This window comes from Capra hircus, chromosome 18 (assembly GCF_001704415.2).
Source record: "Capra hircus breed San Clemente chromosome 18, ASM170441v1, whole genome shotgun sequence".
Taxonomy (NCBI): Eukaryota; Metazoa; Chordata; class Mammalia; order Artiodactyla; family Bovidae; genus Capra; species Capra hircus.
Window position 1 is genome coordinate 35,639,903 of NC_030825.1, and position 23,041 is coordinate 35,662,943.

Here is a 23,041-nt window from a genome sequence, read left to right on the forward strand (position 1 = left end):
TATATACCGAACAATAAAGAAAGGCAGAGCAGAGAGAGAGACAGTCTTACCTTACCTGGTCCCATCCTCCGCCCCCACCCCTCACTGTGCTGACTGCCATGTGGTGTCCAGACTGCATCTTCATGAACACCCCACACTGGCAGGGAAGGCCCTTAAAAGCAACAGCCCTTTCAGACATCCAGGCCTCCGCTGGACAGAGACTGAAGCAGAGGTGCCCAAGCCAGAGCGTGCATCTGAGAGCTTGTTAAAACACACTGCCAATTCGGCAGCTCTGGGGAAGGCTGAGAACGCCATCTCCAACAAACTCCCGGGTGATGCTGCCGTTCCAGGGACCACACTTTAAGAACCACAGCACTGAAGGGACCGGGGCCTCTGCTGGCCCAGTGACATCATTAGCAAAGGAGAGGCTAAAGGAGAAGCAGTAGGACACAGGCCCAGGGGACAGAGCAGCAAGGCACAGAAAGTGTATGAACCAGCCTTGTTTTGACCTTTCGCGTTCACTTACCACGGCAGCGATTTCTGCTCCGGTTTTATGGTTTAAAGCAGCCAGTACGATCGAAGCAATAAAGAAAAAGAAAGTGCTGAGTCCAGTGTTGACCAAATCCTAAAGAATAAGATAGAGTCACTTGAAAAGGATCATTGCAGGTTTTGTCTGAAAAAAATCACTGAAGAACTTTTGACATAAAAAGCACAATGCCCAGCCTCTCTGATGGCTCCTTATCTTTATTTTGGTGGCCCAGGGGTATTGACTGCACAGAGTAAGGCAAAGTGGATGCTATTAATCCTATTTAATTAAATAGTTAATGATGCTGCTTGATAAACCACCACAGAAAAATCCACACTTTAACCAAACACATCCTGTTACCATTCCTTTCTTTCTTTCTTCTTTTTTGACCTTGCCTCAAGGCATGTGGGATCATTTTCCCTGACCACGTATTGAACCCATGCCCCCTGCAGAGGAAGCTCAGAGCCTTAACCACTGGACCACCAAGGAAGTCACCATGTTAAATGACCATTTCTTAATGACCTATTATAGAAACCAAACTGCTAACCCACAAGGACACACTCACTAATTACCAGGTAGAATTCTATTGTCTTCTTTTCAAAACACGTTCAAATCCTCTTATGGACAAGAATAGACTTAAACTGGTGAAGCCCCTTCATGCGTTTGTGACATATAAAGAGTGCTGCTTCCAGACCTGGAGCACACACTTAGCCAGGCCGCACACTTCTCTTCCTCGTGCATGGTCTTCCAAGTCTCCATGATGCTAAAGCCTAGAAGATTTCCCCCTAAGCTCCTGGAAAAGCAAATCAGGTTACAAATCCAACGCTTCAAAGATTTAGCTCCTGTCTTACTTGTCTAGGGGAATACAGCACAGTGATTCAGATAAACACCCAGACGAGGGGCCTAACCACCCACAACTGTGGACAGGTCACCTTCCCTCTCATGTCATATGTGGGCACAGTCCTCCACCCCTCCAGAGTTGTTTCAAGGACTGGGTGGAACAGCGTACATGAAAAACCAAGCATGTGCCTAGCCCACACTTAGGGTTCCCTGCATGTTTATTGTTACTTCTGATATTTCCAGTTGTGCATTAGACCCCCACAGCCTGGGTCATACCAAAGCGCCTCTATGCTCTCTACAGGGAAAGAGAAACCAGGCAAAACCCTACAATGCTTAGGTGCCAGCTCGACTGTATCATCACCACCCGGTGGGTCCTGCCGGCTGGCCTGGCTTTGGGGGCCATCTCCTCCTTAAAGATGGCAACATTCACCTCCTAACAGTCCTGAGCCCTGCAGCATCTCCTGCCACACTCCTGGCCAGCACCTCCGCTTCTGCCCCTGCTCATGGACAGCAGCGAAGTACAACTACAAACTCTACTCAGAGAGGTCTACCAGCAGGGCAGTTTTCAGTGGTGACCAGAGTGAAGCCAGGACAAATGTTTCACAAAGTTAAACCTGGATGTGTTTAGTTACACACAACTCTGGGTAAGGAGCTACAGGGATAAAGACAATTATAGTTTCTAAACCAAAGGCTACTCAGAAACAGGAGGAAATGTTTTATGATAAAATGCTGAGATTTTGAAGAGGTTCCTGTGTCTACAGCTACACCACCCTGAACATGCCCAATCTCCTCTGAAGACGTGCATGTTATTTGTCTATGAATTCCACATTTGGAAATCTTCTTAAACAGCACACTTCTTAAATCATCTTAAATAGCATACTAGTTGCAAAAACGCCTAAGCATAAGGATGTTCATCATGTTATTTAAAAGAGCAAAAAACTGAAGATAAAATACTGAAGAATCAAAGACTTGTTAAGTAAAATGGTATTTCCAACTGGAACAATATGCAGTCATTAAAACTAATGATATAGTTATATTTAACATGGAAGATACCCAAGATAGTTCAAATGGGAAAGCTTGACTTTAATGGTTCCATTTTTTGGCATTCACATATCACAACATACATCTACTTGTGAAAGACAGTCTAGGGAATTCTAGAGTATTGCACCCCTGTATTAAGTAGTTACCCCTGCACGGCTGCTATCACATATGATTTTAATAACAGCTTTACTGAGATATAATTCACCACAATTTAATTTTAGAACATTTTTAGCACTTCCAAAACAAACCTCATACTCATTAGCAGTTAATTCTTCATCCTTTCCCTTAATCCTAGGCAACTACCAATTACTTTTCTGTCTTTAAGGATTTGCCTATCCTGGACATTTCATATAAATAAGAAACTTCTTTAAAAGAAAAAAAAAAAAGTCCAGGGACTTCCCTGGTGGTCCAGTGGTTAACAACCCACCTCCCAATGCAGGGGATTTGGGTTCAATCCTTGGTGTAGGAACTCATATCCATATGCTGTGGGGCAACTAAGCCCATGCACCACGACTGCTGAGCCTGTGCCACAACTAGAGAATGTCCTCACACTGCCACGAAGACCCAGTGCAACCAAAAATTTAAAAAAAAAAAAACATCCAACTTTCAGCTGTTCCTGAAAAATCGTTCTTAAAAGTCCCGTGAAGTAACACAACTGGCTGGGACTTAGGAGAGCAACCTCTTGGTCTCACGGACCGCCCGCCCATCTCGTCACTTGCCCATTTCCATCACATACCCAGCCCCACGGGGCCCTAAGCCCACGATCCTGCTCCAGTCCCAGAGAGTGGACCACCCTACAGTGCGCCCCACCCCTCCATACTCTGTGCCCAGCAAGTGCCTATTCATCCCTTGAGGCTCAACTGGAATCTGGCATTTCCTCTGAACTTCCCCAACTGACCTGCTCCAGGCCTCCTCCCCTGAGGAATCCACTGTGTTCTCCCAGACCTCACACAAGACCGCATCACACACAGCACACAGAAGAGCAGCTAGCGTCTACCCCGTGCTTGCTTTCAGCTCCCAAAGCCTGGCCCCAGACAGGTGCCCACCCCTACTGCTTAATAGCCAGGCTCTGCGCCTGGCTGAAGTCAGTTCTACACACGAGTAAGAGAGGAGGTTTACAACCATTCAGCCCACACTGTGCCCTGACAGCCCCGGTACCGTGAGACTGGCCATAGTACTGATGACAGAGTGGCGGAGACAGAGGAGAGGGACAGGGTAGGTCACTGAACAGCTGATGCCACTAAGGGATTGTAAGTAAAAAAATTCGGGAGACCCCTGTAAGTTAACAGGCACTTAAGAAAACAGGTTTGCTTAACTACAAAACCAAGCAGGGTTCCTGAGCACCAAAACCGTGCCGCACAAGCATGAGACGCGCCCCAAGACAGTCAAACAATGGCGCAGGAGACCCACAGCCTGCCTGGGAGCTCAGCAGGTTATGGCCCCTAGGACATGCTCTCTGCACACCTAAAAAAGCAGTAATTTATGGAAAGGCGACACTTCAAAGTAAAGATCCTCACTGTGCTGAGACCCGAAATAACATTTCCACAGTCCCATGACCATCTTGGCTTAATTAGGTAGGGACAAAAAAAACTCCCCTACTCAACCTGGAAGAGGAGCTGATGATGGAGGCATGACATCTATTTAAAAAAAAAAAAAAAAAAAAGAGGAAAAAAAAGTGGTCTTTTTCCCCTCCCCACTTTTCCTTTGATTTTAAAACTGTAGCCCTCTCACCCAGCTGCTTATAACCCTCACAAGCATCCAGTTCTAATAAATCACTTCTTATCTATCACTTTGCCTCTCGCTAAATTCTTTTTGCACTGAGACATAAAGGACGGGAACTCTTCTGTGGAATGGTTTAGTCACTAAGTCGTGCCCAACTCCTGCAATCCCATGGACTGTAGCCCACCAGGCTCCTCTGTCCATGGGATTCTCCAGCCAAGAATACTGGAGCGGGTTGCCATTTCCTTCTCCAGGGGATCTTCTCGACCCAGGGATCGAACCCAGGTCTCCTGCACTACAGGCAGATTCTTTACCTTCTGAGCTACCAGTGAAGCCCCTTTGGAGCCCCCTGAATTATGGGGCAACTACCATCTATAGAGGGCCTACTGCGCCAATCGTACAACTCCCAGTGTCTCACTGAGTTCTAACCTAATTAGGATCCAAGACACCTCTAATAAAGGGCCTCGAGGAAGTTGAGTTCTAGAAAAGATGAGTTTGGCATAATGAAAAATATATATTTGGTCTTTGTCCCAGATTCTTTAACATTTCCTGAGTGCCCTTAGTTGCCCTTTAACCTGTAGAGTCTGCCTTAACTCCAGGAATTAGTGTCAGAACTAAACTGAATTGCTGAATACCCAAGAGAGTCCCCATGGTCAGAGGAGCCAAAGTCAGACACGACTGAGCGACTAAGCACAGCACAGTTGGTCTTAGAGAATTACTCAGTGTGGAAAAACTACACAGATTTGGTGTAGGGGAAAAAAAAAACCCTATATATTTGGTGTCAAAAGTGGTGTCACAAACCACCACACAATGAGTCAGAGCAAAGCCTCAGGACTCTGCAGGTGGCCCCTCTGGGTGGCTCCAGACTGCTCTCAGCTCACCAGAGCACCCAGCCTGGGTTCTCAGGGCAGGAAACACCTGTCCTGACCTGAGGACAGCAGACACCACAAAGGCCATCAAAGGAGGAACATAAGAGGAAGAAGAAAAACAGACTGTGGTGTCATCAGAGGCAAGAGGAGAGAGCAGGGCAGGAGAGACTGAGGGCGCACTCCAGGGCTGAAACAATTGGTGGGGGGCGGCGGGACTGGGAAGAGGGCAGAGGATCCAGGAGCACAGCCATCCCCCAGTGATCCTGACCAGAGGATTTTCAAGGACGGAGTGTCAGGGGAGTGGATGGTAGAGGGGAAAAGGTAGTCCCCATGTTTGGAAGAGACACATGGGAGGCTTGTAGGGTGTTGACACTGTCCTAACTCTTGACCCAGAGGTCTGGCTACACAGTCTTTATCATTCTTCACTAAACTGTCCTTTGACTTCTACAGATTTCTCTGAATATGCTGTATTTGACAATAAAAGCTGAGAAGAGAGATCAGGAAGTAGGGAAGTAGAGCAGACATGTGCGGACCTCCCTCCTCTACAAAGTCTGACTGAGCTTCCAGGGCTGGAGGGCTCTGACTGCCAGCTACGGGGAGTGGGAGACCCTGGTAGTCAGTGGTAGGAAAAGGGCGGAAGGACGGAGGGACAGGGTGGGAGAGGAGGCCAGGGGCACCACCCAGTCATCTGCCCCAGCCAACGCCATCCTAAAGAAAAGGAGGGATGTTAACTTTCCAGTGAAAAAGATGCATTTTGATACAACCCCCAACATGTGGTTGCCAACCAGTGGAAAGACTTTCACGGTTAAAACAGAAAAACTAGGTATTTAAGAAAGCTCACCAAATAGGTATTTCTGGAGATAAAGTCCTGAACAAATTAATTAGAACCTGAAGTCTTTTTTGTTGTTATGGTGATCTGGGATCAGGGGTCCTTTTAAAATTAACTGTTTATTTATTTATTTATTATTTTGGCCACACCACACCGCTTGTGGGATCTTAGTCCCTCAACCAGGGATTGAACCCGGGCCCACGGCAGTGAAAGTGCAGAGTCCTAACCAGTGGACTGCCAGGAATTCCTGGCAATTCTTTCTTTAAAAAAAAAAAAAAAAAAAAAGGAAGGTGTACAGCAGAGTGACTCAGTATTTTTGCAGATTCTACTCCCTTAGAAGTTATTGTAAGAAAATGGCTATAATTGCCTATGTTATACAATTGAGTGAGGTATGAAGTCTTCTAATAAATTTATGGCTGTCAAATAAGTAGATAAGACAGAATTCAGGGTGTGAAGTCAAAGCTGGTGAAGTCTACAGGAGAATGACGTGGCTGACAGACACCAATGGCCTCTGACTCACAGTAAAGCTACTATTTCTCATACTGGCAGCAGTGCCCACTGGTTTGGAGCCTCTGTGCACACTTGTCTCATTTCACTCTTAAAACAACCCTATCTGCACTTGGGGGCTCTAAGTGACTGGCCCAGGGTCATATACAGCTCTTAAGAGCCACCCTGGACTTGAATACAGACAGGGTAGCCTAACTCAAAGCCCCTGGGTCTTAACCATCTTAGTAGCTGCTTCTTTGTCAAACAGGATCTCTGGTGTGATTTTATTCAGAGCCCAGCCCAGCGCCTCCCTCAAAGGTATTTATTTTGGCCTTAGACACTCTAGCAGAGTGTCTAAGAAGGCAATGGCACCCCCCTCCAATACTCTTTCCTGGAAAATCCCATGGGTGGAGAAGCCTGGTAGGCTGTAGTCCATGAGGTTGGTAAGAGTCGTGCACGACTGAGCGACTTCACTTTCGTTTTTCACTTTCATGCGTTGGAGAAGGAAATGGCAGCCCACTCCAGCGTTCCTGCCTGGAGAATCCCAGGGATGGGGGAGCCTCGTAGGCTGCCATCTATGGGGTTGCGCAGAATCGGACACAACTGACGCGACTTAGCAGCAGCTGCAGAGGCAGACACTAGGGGTATGGGTTTCCAATGTACCCTACCCCATGACGATGACCTTGCCCCCACAGAGCCTGCATGCTGGTTGGGGGAGGTCTGCGAGGTACTCTTGCACTGCCTGTTCGTTACAGTCAATTTAGATCACAACACTAGAAGCATTTTCTTTAACATAGACTTTATCTTAAAAAGAGCTAGACACTAAAACCTGTCACCAAAAACTGTGATGAAATGCCTCCAGTAAATCTTGAGGTTTTAGAGCTTATTTCTTCCTTTTCAATGTCAGGATGAAACCAACTTTTCAATGGACAACTTTTCTAGCCCAGTTCTCCTTTTATTTTTCTTCCTAAAAGGGTCTGAATGATGCAGACTGCACTCTGTCAGGAAGATGGTCACCTCTTGGTTCCCCCACTGGAACACCATGGGAGTGGCCCTGCCAGGCAAGGCGACCAGCCAGGCTGCTTCCTCCGGGGCTCTGGCGCTCCAGGCCATGGTTTTCAGTGCTGGAGAGGAGCCCACGTGAGCGCAAGCGGGCTCAGAGCCCCTCCCCCGAAACCCGAGGCGGCTGATAGGGCCTTCCTGTGTCTCTCTGACTGGCTCTCTTTGAGATCCTGCACGTGCTTATTTGCAAAGAAATATCAAGACAACAAAGTGCTGTTAAGTTCACTCTCCTGCTTGGCACAGCAGGGACAAGTCACACAAGTCCAGGAAAGGGGGCCTGGGAGTGACCGGCCCTGAGCTTCCCCTGCCGATCAGAGACTAAGGGCCGTCAGAGTTAAGAGCCCCAAACCATGGAGAGCAAAGGACACATTTCCTCAAGACTCGCTGATCAACCCAGCAAAGCCTCTGGGGCCCCCCAGCTGCTCTGAATTTAATAGTAATAATATTTCCTAGGTTTCACAAGTTAATGGCAATTTCATTCATATTTTCAGCTCTTCCCGAATCAGCACTTTTGCAAACGGCTTTCAGGTCCAGTGTGAAAATATGCAAATGTATTCATTCCATGCTCTCTTTCCCATATTCTATAAATATCAACATTACCAATCGTCTCAAAGGATCTCCAAATTGAAATGACATCTTTAAAGAAGTCAGAATAATCATTATGTTTCTGTCATTAGTGAAGGTCCCATTAATTCTGCAGTCATGTTATTCAACCCAGGATGGAAATTTAAAATTTCACAGTTGTATTACAAGGGAATACTTATGTATCAAAATGAACCAGTCCCAAACATGCCATGGAATGGTTCCTCATTTTCCTGGGAGCCGTGGAGCACTCGACTCGATCCTTTCCTAGTCAGAGAACATGACTTTTACTCACTGTCAGGTTCCAGTTGATCTGGGGAATTCTCATGTGAAGGTTGAGACTGAACAGAATCAGCAAGACTCCGGTCACCACAAACGCACTGCAGCTCACAAACTCAAAAAAGTAGAGGCCTTCACACGGGGAGCATTCCATGATGGTCTCTATGCAGATGAATGCGATCAGGGCCAAGACCTGGGAAGAAAATTGCAAACACACATAAACATGTATGGTTAGCACACATCTGTGGACACACAGGCCTGTCTCCTTTAAATAAAACTCAAATGCCACCCCAACACAACAACCACGGAGCTTTCCCCTGGGGACGGCAGTATCACAGATAGGAAGGTGACCTGATCCAATTCTTACGTAAGAATAGGTACAGGGGCGTTAATGAAAGGTCCACATGTGAACAACCATGCCACCACAGGACGCCGGCACCAGGCTGGCACGTGCAGCCCCCGTGAGGAAGCAGAGACGAGCAGGCTCACAGTGCTTTCAGTTCTGCCTCTGCCCCAGTAAGTGGACACCGCCTCCGCACGTTTCTCACTCACAGTCTCTATCAGGGTGATGTCAAACATTAACAGGGCCGGGTCCTGGTGGTGTCCATGTTAAAATATTTGCAACTACCCTTCTGGTTCAGCTGATATCACACAGGCTGACTGAGACTTGTGTGAGGTCTGACTATGAGGCTGACTGAGACAGCTTTAGAAGGACTTGTATCAGTTCAGTTTAGTCGCTCAGTCGTGTCTGACTCTTTGAGACCCCATGAATTGCAGCACACCAGGCCTCCCTGTCCATCACCATCTCCTGGAGTTCACTCAGACTCACGTCCATTGAGTCCGTGATGCCATCCAGCCATCTCATCCTGGGTCGTCCCCTTCTCCTCCTGCCCCCAATCTCTCCCAGCATCAGAATCTTTTCCAATGAGTCAACTCTTCGCATCAGGTGGCCAAAGTACTGGAGCTTCAGCTTTAGCATCATTCCTTCCAAAGAAATCCCAGGATTGATCTCCTTCAGAATGGACTGGTTGGATCTCCTTGCAGTCCAAGGGACTCTCAAGAGTCTTCTCCAACACCACAGTTCAAAAGCATCAATTCTTCGGCACTCAGCCTTCTTCACAGTCCAACTCTCACATCCACACATGACCACTGGAAAAACCATAGCCTTGACTAGACGGACCTTAGCCGGCAAAGTAATGTCTCTGCTTTTGAATATACTATCTAGGTTGCTCATAACTTTTCTTCCAAGGAGTAAGCGTCTTTTAATTTCATGGCTGCAGTCACCATCTGCAGTGATTTTGGAGCCCAAAAAATAAAGTCTGACACTGTTTCTACTGTTTCCCCATCTATTTCCCATGAAGTGATGGGACCAGATGCCATGATCTTAGTTTTCTGAATGTTGAGCTTTAAGCCAACTTTTTCACTCTCCTCTTTCACTTTCATCAAGAGGCTTTTTAGCTCCTCTTCACTTTCTGCCATAAAGGTGGTGTCATCTGCATATCTGAGGTTATTGATATTTCTCTCAGCAATCTTGATTCCAGCTTGTGTCTCTTCCAGCCCAGCGTTTCTCATGATGTACTCTGCATAGAAGTTAAATAAGCAGGGTGACAATATACAGACAATATACAGAAGGACTTGTATAACCCCTCCATTTAGAAGTCCTACCCAAAAATAAGGCCCACCTAATTAAATCATTAGGTGTGAAAGGAGAAATCAGCAGCAGAGGATGAGATGGTTGTATAGCATCACCAACTCAATGGACATGAGTTTCAGCAAACTCTGGGAGATAGTGAGGGACAGGGAGGCCTGGCATGCTGTAGTCCATGGGGTCACAAAGAGTTGGACATGACCTGGTGCCTGAACAACAACTACAATTAATTTATGAGCCGTGCTTTTTAAAATGTTTATCATTGGAGGGACTTCCCTGGCGGTCCAGCGGTTAAGAATCCACCTTGCAAAAAAAAAAAAGAATCCACCTTGCAATGCTGGGGACGAGGGTTCAATCCTTGGTTGGGGAACTAAGAACCCATTTGCTGCAGAGCAGTTAAGCCTGAGCAGCACAACTAGAGAGTCGAGGTGCCCGAATGAGAATCCATGTGATGCGCCTAAGACCATCTGTGCCACAACTAAGACTCAGCATCACTAAATGATGAATGATTCTACCTTGCAATGTGGGGGATGCAAGCTCATCCGTTGGTTGGGGAACTAAGATCCCACGTGCCTGGGGGCAACTAAGCCCGAGCGCCACAACTTGAGAGCCCAAATGCTGCAGCGAAAGATCTTGTATGTTGCCACAGAGATCCTGCAGGCCCTAGCTAAGACCTGATGTGGCCAAATAAATATTTTCAAGTTTATCATTGGATTTGATCATGAAGAGACAGCCTGGGAAGTTTATAAAAATATTTAAAATCTACCAACATTAGAAACACTTTCTTTCTGAAAGACCAAAGTAACACTCTCTAGCAATATGTCCTAAGAGATCAGAGATTGTGAAGGCAAATAGGTGTCAATGAAAATCACAGGTCAACTTTTAAAGCGACATTTCAGGAGCAGGAGGAGGCCCAGGGCCTGAGTTTAATGGCCCTGTGATCAAGGAAAAGTCAGGTGGTCTTACACCTAAAACCAGACCAGTCTTGGGCTCCTGGCCTGTACCCTACTTCTGTAACCCAGCTCCTCACCACCTACCACCTGTCAAGCCTATGCCAGAGCTTCCAGGCTGACCTCTATCTCCAAGGTGGAGGAAGAATGGGCAGGCAGCTCTGTGGTCCCAGGTCTGTCCTCAAGACCAGCAACATCAGCATCACCAGGGAGCTTGTTATAGATGAAAATGCAGACTCTCTGCCTCCCCTCCTTGACCCCCAGAGTCAGAATCTGCTTTTTGACAAGATCCCCAGATGACTGAAACATGGGGAAAACAGAAGGCCCAGGCTACTCTGGGGCCCTTCTTTTCCTCCAGGGGTCCGACTCGTGCCTTGATCAGCTCACCTCCTCCCACTGTGCTCCCTGATGTCGCTTCTCCCCGCCACACATGACTGATCCCCACCTCCCCCAGGAAAGCTTTATCTGCGGTTGCATCCCATCTTTTATACCTGCCACTACACATCTCTGCTCCCTGAGCTCTCAGATGGCAGGGGCCAGTCCACCTCCCTTCACTCCCAAGGCACCAAGCACACGAACCTACACAAAGCAGGTAAATGGGGGCTCAGGGAGCCTCTACAAACCCACCCCAACAATTCCTGACAGACTCATCAGTCTCCACATGAAAGGAAGGGAGACTCTCCTTTTTCCATGCCTGTTTAACAATATGTAGTCTTTCCATATTTCCACGTCAGTTCAGTTCATTTCATTTCAGTTGCATCCGACTCTGCGACCCCATGAATCGCAGCACGCCAGCCTCTCTGTCCATCACCAACTCCCAGAGTTCACTCAGACTCATGTCCATTGAGTCGATGATGCCATCCAGCCATCTCATCCTGGGTCGTCCCCTTCTCCTCTTGCCCCCAATCCCTCCCAGCATCAGTCTTTTCCAATGAGTCAACTCTTCGCATGAGGTGGCCAAAGTATTGAAGTTTCAGCTTTAGCATCATTCCTTCCAAAGAACACCCAGGGCTGATCTCCTTTAGGATGGACTGGTTGGATCTCCTTGCAGTCCAAGGGACTCTCAAGAGTCTTCTCCAACACCACAGTTCAAAAGCATCAATTCTTCGGCGCTCAGCTTTCTTCACAGTCAACACGTTACAATTACAGGCCTTTTAAGCACACACTTTCTGCTTCCAATGGCTCTCCTAACTCTCTACGGAACCAGACACTTTAATTCTCCATCTGAATTATATGCCTGACTTACAATCAAATCACAAAGAAATAGTTTATATAAGGGAAACTCCAGAAAAAAAAAATTTTTTTTAACCCCTGTAATTGGATCTAGTAATCTTAGGCAAGAAATAATACACTCTACTGATGAGTTACAAATGTTTCTGGTATGCTAACTTCAACCATATTTGTGTGGGAAGGTAACACCTACATTCTTACATATTAAAATAAAAATGGTTTCAAGAATATGCAAATCAGATAGGCCATTCAACACAGGAGTGCACAGAACAGACAAAATTCCCTGTTCTTTAGCTCATATGCTAACGAAGAGTTTTTTTTAATTAAATTTTAAAATGTATCATATTAGACAGTGATAAGTACAAAGGAGAAAAATCAAAGCAGGGAAGGAAGATGAAATGTAACTAGGACAAGGGTGTTGGAAATTTTAGGCAGAGTGACCATGGAAGGCCTCTATGAGAAGGTTCTAGATTTACTACAAAGTTCACTTTAGTTTATTATAAAGTTATTAAAGGATACAATTGAAGAGTCAGATAAAGAGATACACAAGGCAAAGTCCAGAAGGGTCTCAATTACAGGAACCTCTGTCTGTCTGGAATTTGAAGCACACCCACCCCCAGCACTTGGATGTGCTTTGGCTCACCAACATGGAAGATCAATCCTGTTCAAGCGTTTTTATAGAGTTTAATCTGGAGTCTCCTTCCCTTTCCAGAAGTCGGCAGGTAAGGTTAAAAGTTCCAACTCTCTTATCACCTGGTTGCTTCCCTTGGCAATCAGCCCCCATCCTTTAGGAGCTTTCCAAAAATCATCTCATTTAACACACTCAGGTGTGGCTGAAAGAGATTTGTTGTAAATATAAAAAATATAGACATCAAACACCTCTTATCACTTAGGAAATTCCACGAGTTTTAAGAGCTCTGTGCCAGAAATGGAATGAAGACCAAATACATATTTCATTATCCCAAATCACAGTATCACAAGAGTTAGACATAAATACACACACATACACAACTACAGACATACAGTAATACCCACTGATAGGTGTTTAGGTGGTTTGTAATACTCTTAACATAAACCATACACTGTTTTAAAAAATTTGGGTGTGTTGGGTCTCAGTTGTGACTTGTCGACCTTCTCTTGTGGTGCTGGGGCTTCCCTGGTGGCTCAGATGGTAAAGAATCCACCTGCAATGCAGAAGACTGGGGTTTGATCCGAGCTGGGAAGATGCCCTGGAGGAGGGCATGGCAACCCATTCAAGTACTCTTGCCTGGAGAGTCCCCATGGACGAAGGAGCCTGGCGGGCTACAGTCCACAGGGTCGACAGAGCCGGACTGAAGGGACTAAGCAGCAGCAGCAGCAGCAGGCTCGTGGGGTCTCAGTTCCCCGAGCAGGGACCTTATCGTTTATCCATTCTATATACAATAGTTTGTATCTGCTAATCCCACACTCCCAATCCGTACCTCTCCCATCCCCTCTCCCCCTTGTCAACCACAAGCCTATTCTCTACGTCTGTGAGTCTGTTTCTGTTTTATACATTGATAAGTTCATTTGTGCTATATTTTAGAAGCCACATGTGTCAAACAGTGTTCTGCCTATGTTTTCTTCTAGGAGTTTTATGGTCTTACATTCAGGTCTTCAAGCCAATTTTTAAATTTTTGTATATGGTGTTAGAGAATGTTCTATTTTCATTCTTTTACACAGAGCTGTCCAGTTTTCCCAGCACCACTTACTGAAAAGACTGTCTTTTCTCTATTGTATATTCTTGCCCCCTTTCTCATAAATGAACTGACCATAAATTCTAGTAAGGAGAATACTTTTTTTTTTTTGCCTGCCTTTTGGTACAGCAAATGTCAAATTTCCTCCAGCACAGTCAAATCTAACAATCATTGTTGAAGTAAAACCTATCTAATAGCCAATAAGAAAACAGAGACTCAAGTAGTCCAGTGGTTAGGACCCCGCACTTCCACTGCAAGAGACATGGGTTTCATTCCTGGTTGGGGAACTAAGATCCCGTATGCTGTGTGGCATGGCCAAAAAGAAAGAAAACAGGGACTCAAAGTTACACTGGAAGCCAACAGCTTCGAAGCACCTACAGAATCAAAAGCAATTCAACTTATAACAACTCCGCAGTAAACAAAGATGCATGTAAGACTGTACAGAGATGTTAAAAAAGATGTAAATAAGGAAGAGCCGTTGCATTTGCTCACCAGGAGATCACAGGTGCACCCTGGAAGAGAGTCCATTCTGCGTAGCACCTACCAACTGCTCAGGAGTAAATATTTGCTTGACAGGTGTTGATATTAACAGGTTGTCAGTGCTCTGTAACAACCTGAAGGGTTGGGATGGGGAGGGGGTTCAGGAGGGAGGGGCACATATATGGCAATGGCCAATTCATATTGATGTATGGCAAAAAACCATCACAATATTGTAAAGTAATTGGCCTCCAATTAAAATAAATTAAAAAACAAAAAAGGTTGTCAAATTTCCACAACTATGGCTGATTATGACTGGCAACGTCAAAAAGCATGGATGGGGGGCAAACAGCTGGCTGATTAAGATGACATAAAACTTTAAAAATAACCCCCTGTTACTACTGGTGGAAGTGAAAACCATCAGGACCCTTCTGGAGCACTGTGCTAACAACAGTATGGTTCACAGTACAGCCTGTTCTCTGACTTCCGGGCTCACGGTAGGGTTGGAGATTGGGGCTGAGTTTCCCAGGGCGAATTTATTTTCAGGATGATGAAGCTTGTGCCTCAACTTCCCATCCATTACAATGCCTTTTGCCAGTGGTGATGGAGTAACGGTGGGCATTTTGGGGAGTCGGTTAATTGGAAGCTGAGTGAAAGAGACTGAATTTGGGTCTAGCGGTCACTTCCACGGACAGCCACTTAGTCTCCCCTCTGCAGCAATGGCCTCTAGATATGTGCTGATCTGACATCATGATGAAGAAACAGGCCTTAAAATTCACAAGATCAACATGCCCTTCCATGCCAAGTTAGAAGTGTCTGAGTGGCGAAGGAAGAAGGGGTTTGAAATCACAAGGGGCCAGAAGCTAGAATTTTTAGCAGGAGAATTCTTCAGATCATCAAATGCGTGAAACAGTCGTCAGTGGACAATTCTCTTTTCATCGGTGCCTAAATGGAAGTTATTTCCCAACAGGGATATACCCCATAAGGCACAGTATCCAATTATAAACACACTGTACCTTTCCTCCCATTTTGGTGGGCATCACATGAAATAGAACTGATGAGAATTCCAGGATTCATAGGGCAGAAACCTGCAGCAGTACTATAAAGGGAAAATACCTATGTGTGGGAGATTAATATAATTTACGTAGCCAGTGTATCAGATCACATTATAAAGTATCTGACAAATCTTGGACTGACAAAGTCTGACAGTCCCAAATAAAATGAAACACAAAGCTGCCTCCAACGCATAGCAACAGCCTGAAGAGACAAATGTTCCAATGACAGCTTCCTACACACACCCATCAACAAGTTGACGTATGCAGTATAAGAGTATATTGATTGTGTAATGACATCACCCGACACAAGGGAGTGGGCAAACTAAAGCTTGAATTGGCCGGTGTGTGCTATGTCCCTCAGTCATGTCCAACTCTTTGCCACCCCATGGACTATAACACGCCAGGCTCTCTGTCCATGGGATCCTCCAGGCAAGAATACTGGAGTGGGTTCTCCAGGGGATCTTCCCAACGCAGGGATCGAACCCGCGTCTCTTGCATCTCCTGCCTTGGCAGGTGAATTCTTTACCACTAGTGCCACCTGGGAAGCCCCAGATTGCTCTGATGTCCTCCTAAACTTCAGATCAATTTTTGTGCACTTTTTCAAAATTAACTGATCATACTAACATTCAAATACCATCTATCTTAACGGCTGCTAAGTCACTTCAGTCGTGTCCGACTCTGTGCAACCCCATAGACGGCAGACCACCAGGCTCCGCTGTCCCTGGGACTCTCCAGGCAAGAACACTGGAGTGGGTTGCTATTTCCTTCTCCAATGCATGAAAGTGAAAAGTGAAAGTGAAGTCACTCAGTCATGTCCAACTCTTCGCGACCCATGGACTGCAGCCTACCAGCCTCCTCCATCCATGGGATTTTCCAGGCAAGAGTACAGGAATGGGGTGCCATTGCCTTCTCCGTATCTTAGTGGAGGCCAAAAAAAAAAAAAAAGGAAGGAAAATACTTCTAAAATTTGTAATTTTGTGTGCTTCTCATTCTTAAATACTATTGTACCTAGTTTTATATTGTTAATTCTAAACCTTTTTCCTAAGAGTGGGTCTCCAAAATTATATGAGTCTCAAGCCTCTCAAAACCTGGCTCTGCTTCTGAGTTTGGACAAAGAAAGGTGAGTGGATGAGACACCTGTTACTTCTGGCTTCCTTCAGGAACTGTGAGCAACTTCATGATGCTTCTCCTCCAGCTGGCCAGTAGTGTTTCTGGTGGGGGTGGCCTCTGAGTGAGGCTGATGGGCAGCCAGCTTCCCACTGACCTGAGATGAGCACATGACATGGGGGAGAAGGAAACCTCCCTTGTCCTAAGCCATGGAGATTTTAGGTTTGTTTGTTACTATGGCATACTCAAGCTCATACTGACTAAAAAGGGCACCTTGGCATAGAGTTAAACCTGCACAACAGGTCTTGGGTATTTACTACAATGAAAATTTTTGCAGGATAGATACATTACTATATCACTCACTGTTGAAGATACCATATTCAAATGGTTTTACAGATCAATTCTTTTTTTTTTTGGCTGTACAGCTTGTAGGATCTTAGTTCCCGGATCAGGGATGGAACGCAGGCCCCTGCATTGGAAGCTCAGAGTCTTAATCCCTGAACCACCAAGAAATTCCCTACAAATCAATTCACAACAGACTGTTAAGGTAAAGATATTGACTATATTATTTAAATTTTTTCAAAACAAAGAAAAGTATAAAACATTTGGAATTTCAGGGATCCATCTATGTGGCAGGATTGTGGATTTTTTTTTTAAATTTAGGCTTCTGTTACTTTCCAAAATTTCTACAATAAGTATGTGTATTTTTTTAATTAAATAATTTTATGTGTAAACACTTTGGGGAAACATCCATATTTATTATGAGCTACGTTTTAGTGACTTCTAAGAATCATTTATTTGTTTTGAAACTAGTCATGAATATTTTAAAATGATATTATACACTTGAAGGGAAAATGAAAGTCACCCTCCAAAATCCACATCAGTCCCATTTCTTTATCAGAAAAGTTCATCATCTCCAAGGCCTAACATATGATATGCTCATGTATATATATGTGTACATGCATGTATATATATATATGTGTGTATATATATACATCTGAATCTTATACTTTGTCGTACACCTGAAACCAACATAATATTGCTCATTTCATTAAAAAAAGATAGGAAAAAGGCAGCCTGGGCTACCCAGGTGGCGCTAGTGGTAAAGAACCCGCCTGCCGATGCTGGAGACAAAAGAGATGCAGGTTTGATCCGTGGGTCAGGAAGATCCCCTGGAGGAGGGCATGGCAACCCACTCCAGTTTTCTTGCCTGGAGAATCTTCATGACAGAGGAGCCTGACGGGCTAGACACGACTGAAGCAACTTAGCATGTACACACACACACACACACACACACACACACACACACACACACACACACACACACACACACACACACACACACACACACACACACACACACACACACACACACACACACACACACACACACACGCTCTCACCAATGGGATGGCAAGGACCCTCCCTCCTCACACCTAAGAGAACAGTACCTGTGCATCTATGAAAGTATCTTGCAAGATTAGACAAAATCCTAACCTTCCATGATCACCAGTTTATCAAAGGATTTCATGAAGCTTATTTAAAAATACACCTACAAGCAAAAGTCACAGCTTTTAAAAACAATTTTCAGGAGTCTTAAAAACCACCAGGTGTAAAAATGACTCTCCAGATTCGAAGATGTCTGGAATAACGTTAATCTGCATGGCTCCTATGTAGTCACACAGCTTCTTCCCCAACCCTGACAGCTCAGTGGCACCTGGGGGCTTGCTGTGCTCAGAATCTCTGTTCCAACCCAGCCACCACACCCCAAAATACACAGACAGGTAACTAACCAGGTACCAGGGGCTTGGGGCAGGGTTGGGGGTGTGGGTTGAGGACCACTGAGAGTTTGGGGACCAGCAGGAGGCTCTAGAAGGTTTTCTGGAGAGCAGCAGAGTCAGTGAATGCTTGTGTCTGGTGGTGCCTCGCTTCCACACTGAATTCCTTAGCTGGGGGTGAGGTGGAGTGTAGGCACAGAACCTAGCCCCTCACCCAAGTACTTTTGTTTTAGTGGTTCCTAAACTCTTCTGTTCAAGGAACAGAACACCTGTTTTTATTTTTATTTTTTGGCCACACTGTGTAGCTTGTGGGATCTTAGTTCCCGGGTATCTTAGTTCTTCGACCAGGAATGGAACCCGTGCCCTCAACAGTGAAAATGCGGAGTCCTAACCAGACCACCAGGCAATTCCCCAGAACACCTGTTAATAGTCTCCTGGTCCAATACTCCAGCAAGCATAGTTTGCAAATCATCAGTCTGGTTCATGCATTCAGAAAATATTTCTGTTGTGCTTTAAAAAAAAATTATTTTAAGTTTGAAAACAACTACTGCAGGCTGACTCTTCCAGTTACAGAGCAGCAGTCCTGAATTCACACAGAGTGCTTGGCTGCGGCCCCCACGGCCACCCAGCCTTGGGTTTTCTCACACTAAGCTCCATGCTGTTTCCATCATAATGACATCCCTCCTGGTCTTGGGGTCCTCGAAACACATGAGCATGTTAACCTTTCTGAAAAGCCTCACAGTCAAAAACCTGTTTACCTTCATCTGACACATGGACTACATGACCTGAACAAAAAATGGTTTTATTTCTCAGGATGCCTATTAACACTACATAGCAGTGTGTGGAGGGAAATGAGTTTGGGAGATACAAAAAGGGTGTGCTGGTCAGTATGCAGCTTTGCTAGATCACCCACAATTTAAATGCACAGAGTAAAACAGTGTCAGACTTTATTTTGGGGGGCTCCAAAATCACTGCACATGGTGACTGCAGCCATGAAATTAAAAGACGCTTACTCCTTGGAAGAAAAGTTATGATCAACCTAGACAGCATATTGAAAAGCAGAGACATTACTTTGCCAACAAAGGTCCATCTAGTCAAGGCTATGATTTTTCCAGTGGTCATGTATGGATGTGAGAATTGGACTGTGAAGAAAGCTGAGCGCCGAAGAATTGATGCTTTTGAGCTGTGGTGTTGGAGAAGACTCTTGAGAGTCCCTTGGACTGCAAGGAGATCCAACCAGTCCATTCTAAAGGAGATCAGCCCTGGGATTTCTTTGGAAGGAATGATGCTAAAGCTGAAACTCCAGTACTTTGGCCACCTCATGCGAGGAGTTGACTCATTGGAAAAGACTCTGATGCTGGGAGGGATTGGGGGCAGGAGGAGAAGGGGACGACAGAGGATGAGATGGCTGGATGGCATCACCGACTCGATGCACATGAGTTTGAGTGAACTCTGGGAGTTGGTGATGGACAAGGAGGCCTGGCGTGCCTCCCTAGGGTCCCAAAGAGCCGGACACAACTGAGTGACTGAACTGAACTAAACTGAACTGAACTGAATCCACCTAGAGAGACAGGGTGGTGAGGGTGGTGGGAGGGGGGTTCAGAATGAAGGGGACACAGGCATGCCTGTCACTGAATCATGTTGATGTATGGCAAAAATCATCACAATATTGTAAAGTAATTATCCTCCAATTAAATAAATGCACAGAGTAAAACACAGAAGCTCATTTACTTATCAGGGTAGGAACAACCAAGGACCTGTTAACTGATACACACACACACACACACACACACACACACACACACACACGAGCAGGGTTCAAAGTACCTTCAGAATCAGACCAAGCTCTAATCAACTCTGGCACATTCAAAATTAAAATATCTCTCTTCCCAGCCGTGGGGCTACCCAGGTGGTTCAGTGGTAAAGAATCAGCTGCAGTGCAGATGTGGGTTCATTCCCTGGATTGGGAAGATCCCCTGGAGAAGGGAATGGCAACCCACTCCAGTGTTCTTGCCTGGGAAATCCCATGGACAGAGGAGCCTGATGGGTTACAGTCCATGGGGTGGCCAAAGTGTCAGACATGACTTAATGACTAAATAACAACAACAACTTCCCACCAGTACTGAAAACAATATCTGAAAGATGAGCACGTTTGGCATTTAGTCACAGAGATCCAACAGGTGAGTTGTTAAAATGCCACCGCACTTCAAGAAGTAGTTCCATTCTAACCACTCTCAGCGGATGCTCAGTTGGGGTCCCTGAGACTAGAACTGCAGAAAAGGCATAGCAGGTCTTTCCCTTCCATCTTTCTGAGTCTGAAGACCAGGGAATTTAAGCTGCTCTAAAGCGGGCCAAACGAGAGATCACCCTAAAGCATAAGCAAGCTCTCAGGTCAGCAGCCATGCGGCATAGTAAGCAAAGGGTCTCAACAAGCTAGTTGTGCAGTAGCAGTGCTTCAGAAAGACAACGGCTTGCATTTAGGCAGCATCAACAATGTAATGAGCATGTTCTCAGGCCTCATGCTGGGCACAGTCCATTTGTCATCTCTCTCTCTCTCTCTTTTTTTAAAAATATTTATTTGGCTGTGCCAGTCTTTAGTTTCGGCACAGGCGGTAGTTGTTCCCTGCCCAGGGATTGAACCTGGGCCCCCTGCATGGGAGTTCAAAGTCTTAGCCACTGGGCCACTAGGGAAGCCCCGTTCGTCATCTCTGATACTCATGCCTCCCCATGAAGCCAGCAGGTACCCAGAAGCTCTGTCCCAGGGCCCAGAGCTGGTCTCTCCACATACCTCTCTTCTACCCCAGATGCCTAGTGGTGGACTCATCCAGGGCCCAGAGCCTCCCTAACCCTAGGCCATGGGAAAAGGCATCCGTGCATAATTTTTCTTCAAGGAACACAGTAGGAGACACTACAAGCCAGTCAAGAGAGTCTCTGACAGAACACACAGCTTGATTACTCAAAGGGATCCAACGACAGCAGCATCTCAGTTTTCCTAAGAAAAATAATCCCTGAGTTGCTCCACTCAAGGGAGGTCATCCATCCCATGAGTTAAAATACAACCCTCCTTCCCCTGAGACAATAGAGCCACAAGCAAACACATTTTGGTTCTGAAAGAAAGGAGCTAATTACAGGTGTCAATCATTTAACCTGCTGCAATCAATGCTTTTCCCCCACGATCTCTGGTTCCATTATTTTTCTCCAGCTAAACAATGTCCAAGCTACAGACCTGAGAGATGCAGAAATTACAAGGAAACTACCTGCTTGGGAAAGGCAGGGACACCCCCAGGAGCTAAAGGCACCCAGCCTGGCAGGGAACACGAATTGGGCAGTAGTTAAGCAAGGGAGCCAAGGGGGCCAAGGCACGTAAGTTTCTGACTGTTGAGCAGAAAGGGAGAGATGAAGACAAAGCAGGGAGGCTGCTGAGGGCTCAAAGCAGTCAGAAGAAAAGCAGGGACTGGGAGGCCAGCTCTACCAGGCGCGCTCCAGGCTGTGCTTGCTTCGAACCTCCGAGGGCTTTGTTTTCAGAGGACAGAAGGGTTCAGGCTGCTGCTGCTCCAGAAAGCTGTCTGTTGGTTGGCCTGAGGCTGGCCCATGTCACAAGGCCGACTCCAGCCAGTACTCTGACCTGGTGTTCAAACTAGGTTCTACTGTGTAAATAAGTTTGCTATTTTGGAATCCTAAATCCATATGTAAGTTAAGAGCCAAACTCAGCAGACTGCATTTCCATTTCTTTTTCTGGCAAGACTCTTACCTTTACCATAAATTATTATACTTAAAACACCGTGAGCTCTAGGGCACACATACTAAACCCACACATTATTTGTTGGCAATGGCTGGCCACAGTCTGTCAGTCTCAGACCAATTAAAACAGGCTTCTTTGGGGACATTCAGTGACTGAGAGCACACAAACAATATTATCCAATGAAGTGCAAAAACATTTCCTTGTCTTTTTTTTTTTTTTTAAAGTCTAGAAAACCTTATGTGGTTGATGATATAATTGCACATGATTTCAGAAAACCACAGGACGGTCAGCATCTTTCCTGCCAAAAGAATGCCCACAACATTTTACTGCAAAAGCCACCCTGCCCCCAAAGCTGCGTTTTCAGACCATGCGAATCAGTAATGGAGCGAAAACGATGCGCGTGTAGAGGACACAGGAAACAAGCCCTTCAAACCATACGCATCTGAAGATGTTTGGACGCTGCTGGCATCCGGGCTTTCTCTGCCCCCTTCCCTTCTAGTGTCCTAGCTTCATGGGCGGAGCTGAAATCCCAGAGAGCAGTGTCATATCACCAACGTGATTCAAAAAAGCAAAACCTCCCCCCCTAACCCGTTCCTTCCTTTCCCTGCTTTAATTCCTGAGCACCTCCTACCCCAACATCTCTGACAAACTACCTCAACAGATGTGAAGAACAGGACAGCTTTTCTCAGTGAATGAGAAAGCAGGAGGCCATGAGCAATTTTTTGCTAAAGATTAATTGAGGCCAAAATAGAGATGTAAATGGTGTGCCTGAAGAACTATGGACAGAGGTCCATAATATTGTACATGAGATTTTGAACAAAACCATCCCCCAAAAACAGAAAAGCAAGAAGGCAAAGTGGCTATCTGAGGAGGTTTTACAAATAGCTGAAGAAAGAAGAGAAGCAAAAGGCAAGAGAAAAAGGGAAAGGTCCACCCAACTAAGCGCAGAGTTCCAAAGAACAGCAACGAGAGACAAGAAGGCCTTCAATGAAGAATGCATAAAAACAGAGGAAAACCACAAAAGGGGAAAGACTAGAGATCTCTTCAGGAAAACTGGAAATGTCAAGGAAACACTTCACCCAAAGATGAGCACAATAAAAGACAGAAACGAAAGAGACCTAGTAGAT

General features: G+C 45.7%; 1 protein-coding gene across 1 annotated transcript in view; it reads right to left on the reverse strand.

The window, feature by feature from the left end:
* Positions 1-23,041, reverse strand: part of CMTM4 (CKLF like MARVEL transmembrane domain containing 4) — a 79,095-nt gene that overhangs the window by 8,115 nt on the left and 47,939 nt on the right. Inside the window, exons 2-3 of the mRNA XM_018062087.1 lie at positions 8,229-8,405; positions 506-604 (exon numbers count right to left, since the gene is read on the reverse strand). Coding sequence (XP_017917576.1) covers positions 506-604; positions 8,229-8,405 — 276 coding nt within the window. The remainder of the gene's footprint in view (positions 1-505; positions 605-8,228; positions 8,406-23,041) is intronic.